The sequence below is a fragment of the Heptranchias perlo genome, chromosome 3 (genome assembly GCF_035084215.1).
Source record: "Heptranchias perlo isolate sHepPer1 chromosome 3, sHepPer1.hap1, whole genome shotgun sequence".
Classification (NCBI taxonomy): domain Eukaryota; kingdom Metazoa; phylum Chordata; class Chondrichthyes; order Hexanchiformes; family Hexanchidae; genus Heptranchias; species Heptranchias perlo.
The window spans coordinates 135,955,774-135,978,309 of NC_090327.1; the positions used below are offsets into that span (position 1 = coordinate 135,955,774).

The 22,536-nt window shown below is 42.1% G+C and overlaps 1 protein-coding gene across 7 annotated transcripts in view; it reads left to right on the forward strand.

The window, feature by feature from the left end:
* ubr5 (ubiquitin protein ligase E3 component n-recognin 5) overlaps positions 1-22,536 on the forward strand; it is a 182,900-nt gene that overhangs the window by 96,653 nt on the left and 63,711 nt on the right. For all 7 annotated transcript variants that reach the window (XM_067982020.1, XM_067982021.1, XM_067982022.1 and 4 more), the window contains 15 exons: positions 464-587; positions 2,527-2,624; positions 4,863-5,008; positions 6,016-6,107; positions 6,693-6,839; positions 8,492-8,610; positions 11,409-11,535; positions 11,621-11,750; positions 12,115-12,275; positions 12,771-13,010; positions 13,121-13,244; positions 14,206-14,317; positions 17,303-17,434; positions 17,921-18,178; positions 18,543-18,811. In XM_067982020.1, the coding sequence (XP_067838121.1) occupies positions 464-587; positions 2,527-2,624; positions 4,863-5,008; positions 6,016-6,107; positions 6,693-6,839; positions 8,492-8,610; positions 11,409-11,535; positions 11,621-11,750; positions 12,115-12,275; positions 12,771-13,010; positions 13,121-13,244; positions 14,206-14,317; positions 17,303-17,434; positions 17,921-18,178; positions 18,543-18,811 (2,279 nt within the window). The remainder of the gene's footprint in view (positions 1-463; positions 588-2,526; positions 2,625-4,862; positions 5,009-6,015; positions 6,108-6,692; positions 6,840-8,491; positions 8,611-11,408; positions 11,536-11,620; positions 11,751-12,114; positions 12,276-12,770; positions 13,011-13,120; positions 13,245-14,205; positions 14,318-17,302; positions 17,435-17,920; positions 18,179-18,542; positions 18,812-22,536) is intronic.

Genomic DNA, 22,536 nt, shown 5'->3' on the forward strand with positions numbered 1-22,536 from the left:
TATCAGTTCCTTTCAAAATCCTAAAAACCTCAATCAAATCACCCCTTAACCTTCTATCTTCCAGGGAATACAAGCCTAGTTTATGTAATCTCGCCTCATAATGTAAACCTTGGAGCCCTAGTAATAGTCTGGTGAATCAGCACTGTGCTCCTTCCAAGGCCATCCCGATGGAAGGACTATTGTTTATTGCCTCCCCTTAACAGCATTATTGAGATTGGGAATTTGTCACAATAATCTTGTATGTTGACTTTTGTCCCATTAGTCAAGCCTAGCACTGTTCCATTGTGTTATGTACAAGTATATTCCTTATCCACTAAGTGGGCTTATGCAAGACAAGGACTCAGTAGGATTGAATTTTGTTTAAATTAAGACTGTATATCCATCAGTGAATAACCATAAATCTAGTATAAAAGCATACTTTTTTCTCCTCACTCTAAATGTAGTTTTGTTTTTTCCACTCCAGGTCCTTCATCTGAACCACCTATAGTGGAGTCAAAGGACAGAAAAGCTAATGCTCATCTGATCTTAAAATTACTTTGTGAAAGTGTAGTACTGCGACCTTATCTTCGAGAATTGCTTTCAGCCAAGTAAGTGTAGTGTATAATTCAAATGGCTTTTGTAACACATTCTTGGAGCATACATATGTATTGACTAAGAATATGATGTGTAATGATAGCAGTCACTTTGTGATGCCTTTTGAAGCATACAATCTAGCACCTAAACCTGGTTTGCAGTGTATTGTAGATGCATACCAATAAAACAAACTAAGTTAATTTTAATCTTCATTTCGTAAAAGGTTATAACACCCATTAAGTATTGGGTTTTGATCAAATTGGGAGCTTTACCAACTACCAAAAACTTGAGCTCATCCAAAACTCTGCCCTTATCCTGACTTGCACCAAGTCCCATTCACCCATCACTCCTGTGCTTGTTGACTTACATTGGCTCCTGGTCTGGCAATGCCTCGATTTTAAAACGCTCATCCTTGTTTTCAAGTCCCTCCATGGCCTCGCCCCTCCCTATCTCTGTAACCTCCTCCAGCCCGGCAACCCTCCGAGATCTCTGTGCTCCTCCAATTCTGGCCTCTTGCCCATCCCTCATTTTAATCGCTCCACTGTTGACGGCTGTGCTTTCAGCTGCTTAGGCCCTAAGCTCTGGAATTCCCTCCCTAAACTTCTTCATACCGCCACCCCCCCCTCTCTCTTTCCCCCCCCCCCCCCCCCCCAACCACCACCACCTCTCCTCCTTTAAGATGTTCCTTAAAACCTCTGACCAAGTTTTTGGTTACCTGTCCCAATATCTCCTTGTGGCATGGTGTCACATTCTGTTTGATAACACTGCTGTGAAGTGCCTTGGGATGTTTTACTACGTTAAAGGTGCCATATAAATTCAAGTTGTTGTGGAGTATTAAAAAAAAAAGTTGGACAGGGCAGTCGAGCTAGAGGAGTGGGTTGAGTACGTATAGTAACGGTGCTTTCCTAATGTTGCAATGAAGTGCGTGAAAGCACCCACTTTTTTAAAGGAGTTAGCATTTATATTGATAAACACACAAAATACATGCATTCTTGTGATGCATTCACTTCATTTTTCGAACATGCGCTTGTGTGTCTTTTGTATCCCATTTTGCAGGATCTCCTGTAATATGATTTTTGTTACCCCAAGTTCCCAATTTAATGCAGTTATACTGCAGGGCAGATTCAAGAAGCTGGCAAGAACAACTGTACATGTGCAAAAGTCATGAAGTTTTCCTGTCAAGTGTGAGAGGTACACCCTACGTGCCAGTAAAATGGAAACTGGCCTGAGCAGACAGGCAAAACTTTCAGCACACCCTTGAAATGGCAAACCGAATGGTCAGTGCCAATGGTGGCTTCATCTTTGCCTCCAGATGTGTGCATATAGTCCCATTTTTATTACAACACAGCCTCTGGAAGTAGGAACTGCAATATAAATGGGATATTAAAGGGGCTTACAGTTTTACATTAGTTGATGTGATAGTCTTTTTTAAGGTAAAATTCAACTTTTTCCCAATTACCTTTGATAATGCTCCTGTGAATATATTAATAAAATATATTGGTCTGTTTCAGGCATGTTTTCTTAAACCATTTCCACCCACCCTTCCAGTTTTCTTTCTTTTCCCCCCCTCTTTCGAAGACAGTGCCTCATGCTAGGATATAGTTCCATGACTCAGTAGCCTCGGTATCTTGCCTAAATAGCCATGAATGATAGCAGGCTTAAATGATGGAGGGAAGTGGGGAAGCATCGAGTCTAATCGTAAACTCGCCCCATGTCTACCCATGCATTTTTCAGCAAGGTGCTCTAGATAGTGGTCATAAGTGACTGTTTTTCTCTCCCTTTCCTTAGTCAAGGGATGCTGCAGTAAATTGTACTTGTTTCCAAAAGACAACAATTCATAGCCAAGTAGTTGAATTTTAGATTCATTGTGCATTTTTGTGCCAAATATATTTTTTGTTTTTAAATTATATATCTAAATCTGCTTTATTGTTCATTTTGACTGTGCATTTTCAGGGATGCAAGAGGAATGACACCTTTTATGTTAGGTGTCGGTGGGAGAGCCTATCCAGCCGCAATTACTATCCTAGAAACTGCTCAGAAAATAGCCAAAGGTAACCCACTTTGTCATCTTGAGAAAATGTACAGAATGATGTACTTTTCTGAATCAGTCTTCACATTGTCAAAGGGTTTGGACGCATGGCTTTAATACTGTCATTTTTTTTTTAACACGAGAGTCCTCCACGTGTACAAATGGATTAATCCTTACATGAACGTGCACTGGACTTTAAGAACATAGCAAGTCACAAATATGACCCTCCCGTATAAAATCATGCTCAACTGTCGTGCTTCAGACAAAAGGAATTATATTACTGTTGGTCTGAGATCAGATTTATCCTTGGTGGTCTTGATCTTTTCCATATCTCCTGTCTGGAACGGGAGGCTGTTCCAAAGAGGAAACCTCAAGTATGGGTTGGGATTGCTCCTATGGTTTTATGAAACCATTTAAAGACTGCTTCTGCTACTTTGAATAATTAAGTCTGTTAAGTACGAGGAAGTAGAAGCTAGAGACGAGGCCAGTTTCATGTCAGTATTACAGCAGCTAGGTGGTTTACTGCTGTCTTGGAATGAAAGCCACTTAAGTTATGGCCTCAACTAATACACTTGTAATATTTTCTGGGATGACTATAACCAGAACCCAAGAATCCTGTGGTAGCATGTTTTCCAAGCCCTCTTCTAGCTTTTCTAAAATAATCCATTTTTTAAAAGTGTATTTTAAGACTATCTGGCCAGAAGTGCCAAACATATGAGTCAAGGAAGGGTCAAGCTGATGGAGTTATCCTTTTTGGAGAGCAGTTGAAAACTACTCTTAAACTTTAAAAAGCACCAACACAACCTATGGGCCATTCTGAGAATAATTTAGGGAGGGCAAACAGTAAAAGGGAATATGCAGTAAACGGGAACATATTGAGGGTAGAGGAAGTGAGACCTTGGAGTGCATGTGCACAGGTCCCTGTAGGTGGCAGTACAGATAGATAAGGTTGTGAAGAAGGCATACGGAATGCTGTCCATTATTAGCTGAGGAGTAGAATACAAAAGCAGGATGTAATGATGGAACTGTATAAAACGCTGGTAAGGCCACAGCTGGAGTATTGTGCGCAGTTCTGGGCACCACATTACAGGAAGGACATAATTGCTCTGGAGAGAGTGCAGAGAAGATTTACAAGAATGTTGCCAGGGCTTGAAAGTTGCAGCTACGAGGAGAGATTGGATAGGCTGGGGTTGTTTTGTCTTGGAGCTGAGGGGTGACTTGACTGAGGTGTACAAAATTATGAGGGGCCCAGATGTTGTAGACAGGAAGTACCTGTTTCCCCTAGCGGAGAGTTCAAGAACTAGAGGACATAGATTTAAGCTGATTGGCGGAAGAATTAGAGGGGACATGAGGAAAAACTTTTTTACCCAGGGGGTGGTTGGTGTATGGAATTCGCTGCCCGAATTGGTGGTAGAGGCAGGGACCCTCAACTCTTTTTAAAAAGTACATGGACTTGTAAGTGCTGTAAGCTGCAGGGCTACGGACCGGGTGCTGGAAGGTGGGATTAGAATGGGCACCTGTTGTTCTTCGAGCCGGCGCGGACACGATGGCCCGAATGGCCCCCTTCTGTGCTGTATCTTTTCTAATGGTTCTATAGTCCAACTAAGCAAGCACAGTAATAAACCAGGCTCTCTTCAGCTAAGAAGCAATTGCAAAAGTACCCTCACGACTGTCTTGAAGCTTGAAGCTTTGTTCTGCAAAGTTCTTTTGATTGGGGCCTCCAAAGCCTTGTCTGGAAAGCTGCTTGCCCACTTTTGTTATTGAGTGCCTTAATTGAATGTTTGATTCTTTTCAATCCTGGATACTGATCCAAATGTTTTGGTGATCTTAAAATTCAGAATCAGCTAAGTTCTTCCTAGTTTTGTCTTAAGGGAGGAGATAAATAGCTCGTGGGCCATCAGCTGGATGAAAAGCAGCAGACGCCTGGGGACAAGTCATCTGCTTTTTCCCCATGATGGTGCAGAGAGAACAAGATAAAGTACAAAACTGACATTGTGGGATTTTGTTGCTTAAGCTGCTTTTTTTAAAAAAAAAAACTAGTCTGAGACATTGCATTCCAGGTTTTAGTTGGCTGTTAGGGTCACAAATTAAACCATTTGCCTTGAGATTGTGTCGTTGGAATTTACATCTGCGGCCATCGGGTATAACTTTAAAAAGTCCTTTGTTTTGTCCCCCACCTCTAGCTGCAGTAATATTTTGTGATTTGAGTGTTTTCAGTAAATTCATTCTATAATTATCCGGGGCAATTTTTCCACCTCAGGTGATGTCTCAGGTGAAAAGGAAGAGGATGTGTTTATGAGCATGATTTGTCCACCTGGTACTAATCCGGATGACTCTCCACTGTATGTTTTGTGCTGCAATGATACTTGCAGTTTCACCTGGACTGGAGCAGAGCACATTAACCAGGTACTTTGAACAAACAAACTTAATTTTATGTGAACACAGCGAGTTGAAATCAGAGTTCAAGTGACTTGGATTACCAGTCAACGGTTCAATAAGTCTTGCATAATTTTATTACTCTGTTCAGTCAAGTCCAGTGTAATCCACACTTTTTTGTCGCACTGTTGTCTTCCTCATTAGTTCAAACTCCATTTTAAAAAAAAAAAATAAAAAGAACAAATGAACATATTTAGCTGGGGTTCTGGGGTGGGGGAAGATTGTGTACTTCCAAGTACCAAATTCCCAATGACTGTGTTCCATTGGTTTCCTGTGTTTGGGTAATTCTGTATATTTATAAATGGAAGTTGAACTATGAAAAAGTAGACAGTTGGCTTTACTAAATAATTTGAAAATCAAATATGCTGATATAAATACATTCGTATACACTCTAACTCATTCTTTCCTAAACCCTCAAAACTGTGGAGCTTTTTTCCTCCATCAATCTTCCTTTCCCCCAACAATCTACAGCCTTAGCTTCACTTAGCCATTGCTTCTTGATTTATCTTGTCTTGGCCCTATAACCCTCCGAGAACGCTACACTTCTCAAACTCTGGCCTCTTGTGCAACCCCTACCTCCTTTTGCCCCTACCATTGACGGCCGTGCCTTCAGCCATCTAAGCCCTAAGCACTCGCATTCCCTCCCCAAACCTCTTCATCTCTCCACCCCTCTCCCCTTCAAGACTTGGCTTAAAACCTATCTCTGACCAAGCGTTTGGTCACCTGTCCTAATTGTCTCTGCCTTTTGGCTCAGTGTCACTTTTTGTCTGATTACGCTCCTGTGAAGAGCCGTGGGACGTTTTACTATGTTAAAAAGGCTATATACATGATTTGTCTTCTGTTGCACTGTCTTCACCTTTGGCAGTGTCCTGTACTATGGGCATAAGTTTCTCAATAAATAATATAGCATAGGTACATTCTAAAAATCATTTAGTATAAATTGTATGTACTGAAGTGTTATGCTAAATTTTGCTTAGGATATTTTTGAATGTCGGACATGTGGATTGCTGGAGTCTCTCTGCTGCTGTACAGAGTGTGCAAGAGTGTGTCACAAAGGGCATGACTGCAAGTGAGTAACCGTACAGAGTTTTAATTTGCCTGAATGTTGCATTGATTGAAACCAAAGCAATTTTTTAAAATACTTGTACTCTTTTTTTAAAAAAAATACTTTAAAAATTGTTTTAAAAATGAATCATATGTTAAGAACAATTACTCATGCATTTTATTAAATTAACCACCTTTTCTCCCTTAATCTGCCAAATATCGCCCTAATTATGTGAGCTGGTGGGCAATCTACTGCTATGTGTCTCCCAAGAATATTGTGTAACCAGCTACATGGGGGAATCACATGAGCAGTTTGAGCTGACTTGCCTGTAGTTTTCATTCTCTACCATGACCAAGATCAACATCTTACCATGTGGGAAATCATGGATGTGGATCTGCGCTATATTATCCAATGATACAGCATATTGGTGCTTCAGTTTCGCTCCTATGCCATTGCTCACTTTGTCTTTGGCTGTGGTATCTGCAGATCTGGCTAATCAAGTTCTTCCAAATTGATCATTTGTACCACCAGTTTAGTGCTTTTCTAGGATCCGGAATCACTCAGAAACCTAAAAGACTATAAATTTGTTCTGTGGAACTCCATCTTCAGGCTGAAAAGGACATCCCCTACTGCATATTGTGACTGCTGGGAGAAATGCAAGTGTAAAACATTGATTGCAGGACAGAAGTCTGCACGTCTTGATTTGCTCTACAGACTCCTTACTACAACCAACCTTGTGACTTTGCCAAATAGCAGGCAAGTATTTAGAATGAAGAAGCTGTACAAATAGATCTAAACCAGGTAGCCGAAATCCAGTTGCCATGAGTGAGATAGATATATATAGTTAGTTAGATAGTTTGTTTGCATGCTTCTAATTTTATATACTAACCACCTTGAATGTGTAAAATTGAAAGAACATCATAGTGATTGCAGAAAAAAAAATTATGGTGAAATTGGAATTGAAGTATCAAAGATATAATTTCGCTCAAATCATGTGTTTTACATTTCTGTATTGGTCAGCTAAGATCTGGCCTCAGGATCATCATTTCTGATTAAATCACCTTTAACTCTGGCTTCTTGCTTTAAAATTGACATTATATGTCACGAACTTTCCCAGTGATTGATATTTTAGTTTACAAACTTTTGCACTAGGGCCAAAATTGTAAAGCTCAAAATAGGGGATTATTATGAAGCCTGATTTGCTGGAAGGTCATTCTTATAGCAAGAATACACTCATTTGTTCCACACGGATCTCTAGTTCCGTTTCCTCTGAGAATTATAGCATCAGGCGCAGCGTGGGACAGATCTTAAAAGCAATCAAAGCAGGTAGCACCAGCCAGGCCCCATTTTGTGTGTTTGGGTCCTCTGGAACTCACGCAGTATCTAGTTCCAGTAACAGAACTGAGTCTTTGACCTCTATGGAATCACGAGTCCACTCTAATGCAGCTGCTAGCAGTTCAATAACTATTAAAATTGCAATCCCAATGAAATCATCCTGAAGTACAATTGCTACAAGTCTGACGGGCACAGAATTACCATAAGCTGACATGGAGCATTAAATCTCGCTTTTTAAAAAATTCGTTCATGGGATGTGGACGTCGCTGGCAAGGCCAGCATTTATTGCCCATCCCTAATTGCCATTTGAGAAGGTGGTGGTGAGCTGCCGCCTTGAACCGCTGCAGTCCATGTGGTGACGGTTCTTCCACAGTGCTCTTAGGTAGGGAGTTCCAGGATTTTGACCCAGCGGCAATATATTTCCAACTCGGGATGGTGTGTTACTTGGAGGGGAATGTGCAGGTGGTGGTCCCATGTACCTGCTGCCCTTGTCCTTCTAGGTGGTAGAGGTCGCGGGTTTTGGAGGTGCTGTCGAAGAAGCCTTGGTGAGTTGCTGCAGTGCATCCTGTAGATGGTACATACTGCAGCCACAGTGCACTGGTGGTGAAGGGAGTTTTTAGTTTAGGGTGGTGGATGGGGTGCCACTCACGCGAGCTGCATTATCCTGGATGGTGTCGAGCTTCTTGAGTGATGGAGCTGTACTTGTCCAGGCAAGTAGAGAGTATTCCATCACACTCCTGACTAGTTCCTTTAAACACAGAGAAAAATTCAATATGCCCCTGTAGAGAGAGTACACAAAGTCTTTAAAATTGGCGGTTTTGTGGAAAACATGAATGAGGGGTAGTGATTAAAGATAAACTAGATTTGGGCTGAAAAGAGCATAAATGCAAAAATAGAAATCAAAAGAAAAGTAGAACTAACTCCTTTCCTAACCCTTCCTCTTATGAAGGCTACCACAACATTACTTTGTGGCCAATTTTTCCAAATTGGTGCACTATAATATTTCTGCCACATCACATGCAAGTGCCTTCTACAATTCATGAATTTTCACCTAAATGTTTAAATCTTTTTAGGGGTGAACATCTGCTGCTCTTTTTAGTGCAGACAGTTGCTAGACAAACTGTGGAGCACTGCCAGTATCGGCCACCACGGATAAGAGAGGATAGAAACCGGAAGACTGCAAATGTTGAAGGTTTGTACAATTTGTGGACCACTTTTTAAAAAGAAAAGTATAAATGTAAGAAATTTCTGTAGTGCTTTGAGCCGTTTGTACTGCATGTAAAATTATGAAGATTATATAACGTAGCAAGTTAAAAGTTAATCAATTTAAAAAATCTGGTGGACAGATTGAGTAATTTTTCCAGTTATAATTTGTGCATATGTTTCAGATCCCATTTTGAAATTCGGTGAAAATCGCATCCTTTTCATATTTATATTTCCATAGCTTGTCATAGGAAAGTAGAGGGGCAAGAAACAAAAAAAAATGCTGTACTTGCAAGGTTAAAGGAGGAAGAGCTCTTCCAATGTAAATTATTCTTCCCTCTTACATGTTGCACTGCTCAACATTTTACACAAATATTTAGAGAAATTATTTCTACTTTTGAGCTATTAAAATTTACTGGAAAGTATCAGTGAGTATCTCCCAGGTAACTGGCACCAATAGTCTTTTATTCTCATTTGGGAGATATAGCTGACTACTTAATCCAGTACTAACTGACATAATGTAGTAATATAAACAACTTCTAATAGGCAACAAATGACCAAACTGTTTGCAAAATAAGTAACCACTGAATACCCTTCACCGTCAATTTTCAACTGCCTTCTAAAGCTTTGGCTAGACTTTTTCTGCCCTGATGAATTTTTTTTTATTCTGAACTACCAGTGTCTGAGCAATAAAGCTACAGAATGGAGCAAGAACAGAAAACATATTGGGGATGATTTTAAACCCCAAGAACGGGTGGGTTGGGGGCGGGTGGGAGTTGAAAATAGTTGTTTTTTTGAATCACAACCGCAAAATTTTTGGACTTTGCATTCCCAGTGCAAAGCCTGTACTTTTCCGCACCGACGTTAAACCCAGAAATAAAGCCGGGTAGCGGTCGCGACCCAAAAAACAACTATTCTCAACTCCCACCCGTTCTTGGGGTTTAAAATCACCCCCCATTGACATTTATTTCTATTCCCTCAAAAATTAAATGTTTTTGTCTCATTTTAAATTTTGTATACTCGCGTCTCAGTTTTCCGATTATAATTTCCATGCAAGCAGGAGATCTGTTCCCAGGCCCACGTTGATGCGGTTGTGCCTACAGAATCTAACATCCTATCTCTCACTAAATGTCAGTGTACCACCTAGTTGGATGCCTCTAACTACTGGAAGATCAATTTTCAGAAAGCAGGTACTTAGCTGGCCACCACTTGTAGTTCTGCAAGCAAAATTGCCAAATGGGTTCAATGTCCCATGGTACTTTAGATTAGATAAAAATGGATGCCGAGCCAAAGTGTGAGCTATTAGGAAGGGTGACCAAAAACTTGCTCAGGTGGGTTTTAAAGTGTTGATGGGGTCTTGAAGAGAGGGAGGTAGAACGGCAAAGGGGTTGAGAGGGGGAATTTTGGTGCCAGGGCTTCTCATCGCTCAACGGATGTTGGTCTCGTGTATATTAATCTGTGATAATGTCAGTCCAGTATTCAAGTAAAAATGTCTCTTGTATTCATTCTCAGTGCAGGTGAAAGCTCAATGAAGTTGTGAAATGGTACCATCTATGTTAAAGGGAACAGTTGAACAGTACTGTTACTTGAAAGTGTTCTGTGACATCTGTACATAAGTGCTATATAAATGCATGTCCTTAATATCACAGTTGCAACCAGATCGTTCATTGCTCACTACGCTATCGTAGCAGAATTCCCCTCAATTAGAAGAGAGGCTCTGTCGTTTCCCTGCTTTTAAGTTCTTAAATGATCAGTTGTTATGATCTGGAATGCACTGCCTGAAAGAGTGGTGGAAGCAAATTCAGAAATAGCTTTTATAGGGGAATTGGATAAATACTTGACAGGGGAAAAAATTGCAGGACTATGGGGAAAGGGGTGGGGTGGAGGGGTGCATTAATTGGATGGGCTGGATGGTCTCCTGTATGATTCTACAATTCTATGGGGTGGGGGGCATTCTGTATTTAATTCACTTGAGCAATTCAACTTTGGGTAACATTGGGAGAAGCTGGGGTTGTTCTCCTTGGAATAGAGAAGGTTGAGAGGAGATTTGATAGAGGTATTCAAAATCATGAAGGGTCTGGACAGAGTAGATAGAGAGAAACTGTTCCCATTGGCGGAAGGGTCAAGAACCAGAGGACACAGATTTAAGGTGATTGGCAAAAGAGGTGACATGAGGGCAAACTTTTTTACACAGCGAGTGTTTATGATCTGGAATGCACTGCCCGAGGGGGTGGTGGAGGCAGATTCAATCATGGTTTTCAAAAGAGAATTGGATTACTACTTGAAGGGAAAAAATTTGTAGGGCTACGGGGAAAGGGCGGGGTAGTGAGACTAGCTGGAATATTCTTGCAGAGAGCCGGCACGGGCTAGATGGGCCGAATGGCTTCCTTCTGTGCTGTAACAATTCTATGATTTCTATATATGGATGTAGGTCAAAAAGCTACCGTTGGGGAAAAAACTTCAACATTTGATTATTTTGAATGATGGTGTAGTGCTAACGATGGAACAAATTTTAGTTCTTTGCTACTTCTGCACATGGTTTGTGTGTGTGATTGTTGAAGCTTGCAACCTGCTCAAACTTTCTGACTAGCTGCAGTGGTTAGGGTATCATTACCGTTATGGTGGTTGCCATGCTGTGGAGTACATTGTAAGGATGAGTGGTGTCTTCAGGTATTGTCGATTTCACTGTGGTGGCATTTTTATGGGGTGGAGGGGGTTTAAGAGGATATGCGTGCACTAATAACAATGTAAAGTCTATTACGTTTCTTTTACTCTACTCCCTCACAGATTCTGATATGCCTGATCATGACTTGGAGCCTCCGAGATTTGCTCAGTTGGCTTTGGAGCGTGTTCTTCAGGACTGGAATGCACTGAAATCTATGATAATGTTTGGATCACCGGAAAGCAAGGACCCGTAAGTAGATATGAGTTACTACTTAGTGCATTGTATACTGTGTGAAAGCAAAGAAAAAACAAATTCTCTTGTACACTTTTTTTAGGCTTAGTGCAAGCAGTAGGATAGCTCATCTGCTACCAGAAGAGCAGGTATACCTTTCTCAACAAAGTGGCACAATCCGGCTGGACTGCTTCACACACTGTCTCATTGTAAAGTGTACAGCTGACATTTTAGTAAGTACCTCTTTTGAAGATCTAGTGAGTTCATTATTTTTGCACAAGGCAGGTAGCTAGCTCTTTAATGGCTTGTAGGTTAAATAATTTAACATTCACTCAAGATTAGCTCTTAATTAACTTTGTGCCACATGTTTATTGAGGTGGAAATGCATTTTATATTTTTGACATTGGTAAATTGTACTGATGAGGGTATTCCTGGGTGATTTAAACTGCTATGCTGTATTAAATTCTGGTAAAGGTCACCTTTTCAGTGGACATATCTGCTCTTTTTTTGCTTTCCCTTCATGGGGCTTCCAAGTTTGTATCAAAAGTGTAAGCAGACTTTGTAATGTACTTAATCTTTTTTCAAAATATTTTGAAGCTTTTGGATACTTTACTCGGAACACTGGTGAAGGAGCTACAGAATAAATATACTCCAGGGCGCCGAGAAGAAGCCATCACCGTCACCATGAGATTTCTACGCTCAGTAGCAAGAGTGTTTGTCATACTTAGTGTAGAAATGGCTTCATCAAAGAAAAAAAAGTAAGCAAACGTTTATATACAGAAATAGTGACAACCTTTTCATGTAGCTTAACTTGAAGAAATGATGCATCTTCTGATCTACCCGATACACACAAAAAAAAAGTGTTTCTTGAATTTTGGGCGAGTTAAATTTGCGTTTCAGAAAAAAACACGAATTGTGTAATATTAAACCTGCTGAAAAGGGTCTATTTCCTTCACTCCAGGCTGCCTCCTAATAACCGTTCAATTTACTGCTGACTTGTATATTGATATTTTGTTATGCTAACAATTTTATCTGGATAGAATAAACAGAATATGTCCCTTTAGTGAGTTATTCATTGGTGTGAAAGACTGTTGTGATGTACTTGCAGGTGTAGTCATAGTACTGTTAAATTCACTAAAATCTTCCATGTTTTTGAGAAAATTTAAATATCTGCCTGGATTGTCCTTCGATTACTGAAGGGTTTACACTACCTAATAAATCTGTGCAGTTTCAACAATTTTGTTATTTTGCAGCAATTTTGTACCTCAACCAATTGGCAAATGCAAGCGGGTATTCCAGGCTCTGCTACCCTACGCTGTAGAGGAACTATGTAATGTAGCAGAATCCCTCATTGTTCCTGTTAGAATGGGAATTGCACGTCCAACAGCTCCTTTTACATTGGCAAGCACCAGTCTAGATGCTATGCAAGGCAGTGAAGAACTGTTTTCTGTAGAGCCACTTCCTCCGAGGCAGTCCTTTGATCAATCCAGCAGGTAACTTTAAAACTGTTATTTTATGTCTGCTGAGACATTGATTTTTCAACTAAATGATTACAGCTGTAGTGAGCAGAGTTTGTGTTGTAATAATTCACCATTCGTTGCAGTTCCAGCCAGTCACAGTCTTCGTACATCATTCGCAATCCTCAACAGAGACGCATCAGTCAGTCACAACCTGTTCATGGTAGAGATGAGGAGCAAGATGACATTGTGACAGCAGATGTGGAAGAGGTAAGCCTATTTGGTACATAGTTTACCATAGATTCTTGCTCACTCAAAAAGTTGAGCTCTACCACGTGTTAGAGGTTTTTAATTAATTTTCTATTTGCGGAGCCATATCTTTCACTTTGGTCAGGTGTTTGACGAGCACATAAGCCATCGTGTTTGAGTCTCCAAACCAAGATACTGCCCCATACAGACACTCTCTTGAATTTGCCCCCTACAATGTCATTCAACTTGTTTTTGATGTAGTCTTCAAATAGAATGGATGATAATGGACATCCTCGCCTCGTTGCAAGAGCAATGAAATGAGGTATTTTGCATTTTTGTTATCCCTGTTTTTTTTAATGCTCATCTTGAAACTTTTTTAAATCAGTCTAACACCTTACATACACACATACAGTACAGGTTTTAAAAAAAAAAGTCATGTGTATATTTACTAAACAAACATCTACCACTATTCAGTAACCAAGGCACTCAACAATCAAAACATTTCCACACTGCTTTTCGTCTTACCACTTTACCAACAAAGTACGCATGCGTATGGTGTGCAAATGATTATTGAGATCATATTCCCAATGACTGTCATTACTCATTTTTTGTTGACTAATCAGACGTAGTTAGCCATACCTGGATTGCCAAGTGGTTAGTGGCTAATATATTGGACAACACTGCCTTAACGAACAGCTCCTAAAGCAACAGGTTAACTGATGAATTACCTAATTGCTATTTGTGGGACCTGGCTATATGTGCAGATTGGCTGCTTTGTTTTCCTACATGGTAGTGACCACATTTAAAAAGTAATTCACGAGCTTTTAAGCACTTTGGAGCTGCTGAGGACATAAAATGCACTTTATAAATGCGAGTTCATTCTTCGAAGGATTGTGATGACTTTCATGGCTACTTAACCTACTTGCAAGATTTTGCCATTACATACAATGTTGTTCAGAATTTGTTTTGTGCTGTGTCCTAGGTTGAGGTGGTTGAGGGGGTAGCAGGAGAGGAGGATCATCATGATGAGCAAGAAGAACAGGGGGAAGAAAATACCGAAGCTGAAGGGCAACATGATGAACATGATGATGATGGTATGGAACTTGTGCTTTATGTGCATTTATAATTATTCAGTTCTGGTACTGATGTGCTGTAAGGCATATAAAATTATTTTAGATACTAATTGGTTAGGGTTCCTTCTCCAGATTACTATCCAGTGACCCCTGCTGCATGGCATCAGGACAAACATGGGCAAGGAAACCTCCTGCTGATTACCACCTACCGTCCTCCCTCAGCTGATGAATCAGTCCTCCTCCATGTTGAGCACCACTTGGAGGAAGCACTGAGGGTAGCAAGGGCACAAAATGTACTCTGGGTGGGGGACTTCAATGTCCATCACCAAGAGTGGCTCGGTAGCACCACTACTGACCGAGCTGGCCGAGTCCTGAAGGACATAGCTGCTAGACTGGGCCTGCGGCAGGTGGTGAGCGAACCAACACGAGGGAAAAACTTACTTGACCTTGTCCTCACCAATCTACCTGTCGCAAATGCATCTGTCCATGACAGTATTGGTAGGAGTGACCACCGCATAGTCCTCGTGGAGATGAAGTCCCGTCTTCGCACTGAGGACACCATCCAACGTGTTGAGTGGCACTACCACCGTGCTAAATGGGATAGATTCAGAACAGATCTAGCAGCTCAAAACTGGGCATCCATGAGGCGCTGTGGGCCATCAGCAGCAGCAGAATTGTATTCCAGCACAATCTGTAACCTCATGGCCCGGCATATTCCTCACTCTACCATTACCAACAAACCAGGGCATCAACCCTGGTTCAATGAAGAGTGTAGAAGAGCATGCCAGGAGCAGCACCAAGTGTACCTAAAAATGAGGTGCCAACTTGGTGAAGCTACTATACAGGACTACATGCATGCTAAACAGTGGAAACAACATGCTATAGACAGAGCTAAGCAATTCCACAACCAACGGATCAGATCAAAGCTCTGCAGTCCTGCCACATCCAGTCGTGAATGGTGGTGGACAATTAAACAACTAACGGGAGGAGGAGGCTCTGCAAACATCCCCATCCTCAATGATGGCGGAGTCTAGCCAGTGAGTGCAAAAGACAAGGCTGAAGCGTTTGCAACCATCTTCAGCCAGAAGTGCCGAGTGGATGATCCATCTCGGCCTCCTCCCGATATCCCCACCATCACGGAAGCCAGTCTTCAGCCAATTCGATTCACTCCACGTGATATCAAGAAACGGCTGAGTGCACTGGATACAGCAAAGGCTATGGGCCGCGACAACATCCCAGCTGTAGTGCTGAAGACTCGTGCTGCAGAACTAGCTGCGCCTCTAGCCAAGCTGTTCCAGTACAGCTGCAACACTGGCATCTACCCGACAATGTGGAAAATTGCCCAGGTCTGTCCTGTCCACAAAAAAAACCAGGACAAATCCAATCTGGCCAATTACCGCCCCATCAATCTACTCTCAATCATCAGCAAAGTGATGGAAGGCGTCGTCGACAGTTCTATCAAGCGGCACTTACTCACCAATAACCTGCTCACCGATGCTCCAGACCTCATTACAGCCTTGGTCCAAACATGGACAAAAGAGATGAATTCCAGAGGTGAGGTGAGAGTGACTGCCCTTGACATCAAGGCAGCATTTGACCGAGTGTGGCACCAAGGAGCCTTAGTAAAATTGAAGTCAATGGGAATCGGGGAAAACTCTCCAGTGGCTGGAGTCATACCTAGCACAAAGGAAGATGGTAGTGGTTGTTGGAGGCCAATCATCTCAGCCCCAGGACATTGCTGCAGGAGTTCCTCAGGGCAGTGTCTTAGGCCCAACCATCTTCAGCTGCTTCATCAATGACCTTCCCTCCATCATAATGTCAGAAATGGGAATGTTCGCTGATGACTGCACAGTGTTCAGTTCCATTCGCAACCCCTCAGATAATGAAGCAGTCCGAGTCCGCATGCAGCAAGACCTGGACAACATCCAGGCTTGGGCTAATAAGTGGCAAGTAACATTCGCGCCAGATAAGTGCCAGGCAATGACCATCTCCAACAAGAGAGAGTCTAACCACCTCCCCTTGACATTCAACGGCATTACCATCGCTGAATCCCCCACCATCAACATCCTGGGGGACACCATTGACCAGAAACTTTACTGGACCAGCCATATAAATACTGTGGCTACAAGAGCAGGTCAGAGGCTGGGTATTCTGCGGCGAGTAACTCACCTCCTGACTCCCCAAAGCCTTTCCACCATCGACAAGGCACAAGTCAGGAGTGTGATGGAATACTCTCCTTGCTTGGATGAGTGCAGCTCCAACAACACTCAAGAAGCTCGACACCGTCCAAGATAAAGCAGCCCGCTTGATTGGCACCCCATCCACCACCCTAAACATTCACTCTCTTCACCACCACCGCACAGTGGCTGCAGTGTGTACCATCCACAGGATGCACTGCAGCAACTCGCCAAGGCTTGTTCGACAGCACCTCCCAAACCCGTGACCTCTACCACCTAGAAGGACAAGAGCAGCAGGAACATGGGAACAACACCACCTGCACATTCCCCTCCAAGTCACACACCATCCCAACTTGGAAATATATCGCCGTTCCTTCATCGTTGCGTCAAAATCCTGGAACTCCCTTCCTAACAGCACTGTGGGAGAACCTTCACCACACGGACTGCAGCGGTTCAAGAAGGCGGCTCACCACCACCTTCTCGAGGGCAATTAGGGATGGGCAATAAATGCTGGCCTCGCCAGCGACGCCCACATCCCGTGAACGAATAAAAAAAAAGTTTGCTTTGGACGTTTGGTTTGCATGGGTGAGATTCAACTAAGATTCTTTCCTGTGAACCCTCCATATTTGAAACATTTCTGCTGACATTCACAGTGAACTACACCTGTGTGTGCACAATGCTACGGTTGAAAGTCGTCCCAAAAATAAATCACAATTTGTCGATACACTAGTTTAAATAATGGTAGTCATTTTGTGTTGTGCTGCTTTGTTCAAGTTCTCATCACTTAGAAGGAGAAGTTTTGTTCTGATCTTGTTTGACTCATATTTAGGGAGTGATATGGAGCTTGATCTCTTGGCGGCAGCAGAGACTGAAAGTGACAGCGAGAGTAACCATAGCAACCAGGACAATGCCAGTGGACGCAGGAGTGTTGTCACTGCAGCTACTGCAGGGTCTGAAGCAGGTGATTGAATTATGATTCTGTTAAATTACTGAAATTCAAAATGTTAAACAGCTGCTGCTTAAAGTTAACTGTCTTTTTGTGAATCTACTAGTTAGGCGGGATTGCTATTCGCTCTACTTTTTTGTTCGAACAATCTTATTTACAGGAATTGCATTTTCTCTTGTACTTTTTAAAGATAAATCTTAATTGAGAGATGATGCTTTGTGATAATCACTGTCATGTACAAAAGCATATTTGATCTGCATTATATACTGTTTCCAGTAGCTCTGTAGTGTGATGTTTTTGCAGTCTTCACTGGCGACATTAATTTCTAAATCCTAAATTTCTGTAACTTGAAAGTACCTTTTCACATAAATTGTAAATCAGCTTTTCCAAAGTACAAAGAAGGCATTCTTGTAGTCAGCCTGATCAAACTGAACCTAGTTAGCAGATCGTGGTTCCCTGCCTTTCTCACCTGAATAATCAATATCTTGCCTGACCACTCAGGTGCCAGCAGTGTTCCAGCATTTTTCTCAGAGGATGACTCTCAATCCAATGACTCCAGTGATTCTGACAGTAGCAGCAGTCAGAGTGACGATGAAGAACAGGATACCTTTTTGCAGGATGAGCCTTTGGAGAGAACCACCAACAGCTCTCATGCAAACAGTGCAGCACAGGCACCACGCTCCATGCAGTGGGCTGTACGCAGCACCCAGAACCAAAGGTCAACTAGTACCACTCCATCTAGTACTAGCACTCCTGCAGGTAAGTCCTAATGGAAAATTATTTGTTGAGTTTATAAAATTCAGGAAGCTTCTCAAAGGTGGATTTCTGTAACTTAATGCAAACTAGATAAGAATTATCAAATGGAATTTACAGACTTTTTTTTCAAGGACACTTATGGACTCAATTATTATGATTTTTACTAGTAGTTTAATTTGTAATTTCCAAAATATTGTAACTGAAAACTAATGTCTTATTGTAACTGGCTCTAATTCTTAACTGTATGAAAAGATTTATGTGTGGGAAAAAATGTCTACTTCTATTTGCTATATATATTCCTTGGTTGATTTAAGTAGAATTGATATTTTAGAGAACAGTGATCTGATCACTTACCTATATCTTTCAGGGGGCTCAGCGGGGTTAATTTATATTGATCCTTCCACTTTGCGACGCAGTGCTACAATCAGTACCAGTGCAGCTGCAGCTGCTGCAGCTCTGGAAGCGAGCAATTCCAGCAGTTACCTCACCTCAGCCAGCAGTCTTGCACGAGCCTATAGCATTGTCATACGGCAGATCTCCGACCTCATGGGTTTAATCCCAAAGTACAATCACTTGGTGTACTCTCAGATACCAGCTGCCTTGAAAATAACATACCAGGATGCCATTAACTTACAGGTTTGTTCTGTCAAGTGCTCATAAAATACAATAAGTAAGAAGATGCAGTGTTGTTTTTGCCTTTAATGATTTGTTATTGTGAAAACTTAATTTTTCATCTTTTTTCTTAATTCCCTGTCTTCAGACATCGACTGGTAAAGGTCCAGTATTCCCCTGCACTTTTTTTTGCTTCTGATGTACTCAAAGCTTTGTTGTTGTCCTTCATAATTTCCACTCTATTCTTCTCATATTTCCTCTTTGCTTCTCTTCAGTTTCTTGGGTTTCATTTGCTTGATTTTATAGTCTCACTGTCCTGTTCCTTCACACTATAGTTCAGAATTTTACACACCCTTTCTCTCTGATGCCTTACACGACTCTGCATTTCATCCATATTGGTTTCCCTTGCTCTTCTCTCATTTTTGCCATGGAAGAGCTCATTTGGTCCATGAGATCCACTTCCTGCTCCCTTGACCCCATTCCCTACTAAACTGCTAACCAACCAACTTCCCTTCCCAGCCCCCATGCTGGCTGACATGGTGAATGGTTGCCTCCCCTCAGCTACTGTCCCCCTCCCTTTCAAAACTGCTGTCTTAACCCCTCCTCAAACAAAACATCCTCTGCCTCCACCTCCAATCTCCCTTTCCTCTCAAGACCTTTAGCATTTTGGCTCCCAAATCCAGGCCCATCTCCCCTGTTTGAATCTCTCCAATCCATTTTCCACCCTTCCTACAGCACCAAAATAGTCCTAACCAAAGTCAACAACAACATTTTCTGTAATTGTGACTGTGGTGCTCTATCCCTCCTCAACCCCTCTGCAGCCTTCAAGACTGTCAATTACACCCTCCTCCTCCAATGCTTCTCCTCTGTTGTGCAGCTCAGTGGGTCTGCCCTGGCTTTTTCTTCCACTCTTATCTATCCAGTTGTAGCCCCTGCATTGTTAGCTCATGGATCTGTTTTTGCCACCCCCCCATCACCGAAATGCTGCTCCTTGGTGACATCATCTGCAGGCATTGGGTGAGCTTCCACATATACATTGACACCCAGCTCTACTTCCCCACCACCTCTCCACCCTCTACTCCATCTGTGTTGTTGGACTGCGTGTCTGACATCCAGTCTTGGATGAGTTGCAATTTCCTGCGGCTAAACATTGGGAAGACCAAAGCCATTATCTTCAGCCACAGGCCCAAGCTCCATATCCTTCCCAATGGCTCCATCCCCCTCCCCAACTACCATCTCAGGCTGAACCAGACTATTTGCAAGCTCAGTGACCTATTTGATCCCGAGCTGAGCTTCCGAGTCTGTATTCTCTCCCTCACAAATTCTCTCCCTCACAAAGATTGGCTACTTTCACCTAAATAACATCACCTGCCTCAGTCTCAGTCCATCTGTTGCTGAAACTAACATCTATGCCCTGTCACCTCCAGACTCGACTTTTTAAATGCGCTGTTGGGTGACCTCCCATCCTCCGTAAAATTCAGCTCATCTGAAACTGATCTGTATCCGATCCCGCACCAAGTCCTACTCACCTATTACCACGTCCATACTGAGCTACATTGGCTCCCAGTCCACCAACACCTCCAAATATAAAGTTCATATCCTTGTTTTTAAATTACTTCATGGCCTCGTCCCTCCCTACCTTTGTACCCTCCTCCAGCACTACAACTCCCACCCCCTGAAATGCTTTCCCCTGAGCTTTTTACATCCCCTTTGTTTCAAAGCATCACTGGCAGCTGCCAAGGCCCTGCCCACTGGAATTCCGTCCCTAAACCACTCGGCTTCTCTGCCTTCCCCTCCTTTTAAGATTCTTCTTAAAACCCACCCCGACCAAGATCTTGGTCATAGAATCGTAGGTTTCAGCACAGAAGGAGGCCGTTCGGTCCATCGAGTCCGCACAGGCTCTATGCAAGAGCAATCCAGCTTGTCCCACTGCCCTGCCCTATCCCCGTAGCCCTGCAAATTTTTTTCCTTTCAAGTACTTATCCAGTTCCCTTTTGAAGGCCATGATTGAATTTGCCTCCACCACCCCCTCGGGCAGTACGTTCCAGATCATAACCACCCACTGTGTACAAAAAAAAAGTTTCTCCCCATGTCACCCCTCCTTTGGCCTGACGTTCATTTTTTGATTATGCATTTGTGAAGCACTTAAGGATGTTTTACTATGTTAAAGGTGCCATATAAATGCAAATTGTTGTAGTCTCTCGTTTGGTCCTCCTTTTTTTTTCTTTTCCTCTGGAATAAAATCTCTTTTTTTAAAAAAAAAGACCCAATTTTCCCTCCAAGTTGTTCCTTTTTAAATAGCTCTTCCTGTTCATGTCTGTTCTGAAATCCAATTTTTTTTTTCCGGTTCTGTTCTTCCATTTAAACCTTTAATTAAAAACTTTGATTACTGAACCCCAATGTTCCCTTCCTTCAATAAGGTTTATTGCTTCGTCTTTAGTTTGGAGCAAATGTAATATTGTCTTCCCTTTGTGAATTCTCTCAGCTGTTGTTTAAGAAAAGATTTTTGAAGTGCTTCAGTAAATTCCATCACATTGTCTCCGCTATAAGCCCCAAGTCTGTCAAGAAAATTGCAATCTCCCACGATTACAAATAAGGCCGTAGCAATAATCTGTTTGTATTCCCAAAGCAGTTCAGTATCCGTTCGGTCAAGTCCCAGATCTTGGCATCTGGGAAAACAGCAGGTCATTTGAAACTTGCTCTTATTCTTACAGAAGAGTCTCAGTGCCACTTGCTGTGGAGGCCCACTACGACTACGAATAACACATCTCCTTCAATCTAATCTGTTTCTTGTTCCTCTTGAGAAACCACTTGCTGCCCTGTGCAGTTGGGTTGCTCATGGTTACCAGCCCCCACAGTTCCATCCTTCACTTCCAATGCAGAAAACCTGTTTGGGCACTATTCTCTGTTTCTGCTTACATTTTATTTTAATATGCCCTGGAGAAGGAGATAGTGGAGCAAATCTGTAGGCAAATTTCAGAGAAATGTAAAAATAATAGAGCAGTAATGATAGGGGACTTCAATTACCCTAATATAGACTGGAGAAAACAGTAAAGGGCAAGGAGGGTGAAGAATTCCTAAAATGTGTACTGGAGAACTTTTTTAATCAGCATGTTTCTAGCCCAATGAGGAAAGAAGCAGTGCTAGATCTCGTTCTGGAGAATGTGTTTTCAGTGGGAGAACATCTGGGTAATAATCATAATATAATTAGGTTTGAAGTAGTTATGGAAAGGGACAAAGAAAAATCAGTAGTGAAAATACCCAACTGGAAGAGTCAATTTCAGTGATTTTGAGAAGGGATCGAGCGCAGGTGGACTGGAAATAAAGATTGGCCAAGAAAACAGTAAATGAACTCTGGCAGACCTCGAAAGCGGCGATAGTTCGGGTACAAACCAAGCATGTTCCCTTAAGGAGAAAAGATAGGGCATCCGAAGCTAAAGCTCCCTGGATGACAGGAAATAGAGGTTGAAGTAAAACAGAAGGAGGAGGTTTATGACACGTCAGGTACAGAATACAGTAGAAAACCAGTCACAATACAGAGTGCAGGGGAAAATTGAAAAAGGATATTAGGGCAAAGAGAGACTGAGAAAAGATTAGTGGGTAACATAAAAGGGAACCCAAAAATATTTTATAAAATGTTAAAGGATAGCTAAAAGAATGGTGGGGTCAATTAGGGACAAGAAAGGAAATCTTGTGGAGGCAGAGGGCATGACTGAGATACTGAATGAGTACTTCACACCAGTCTTCAC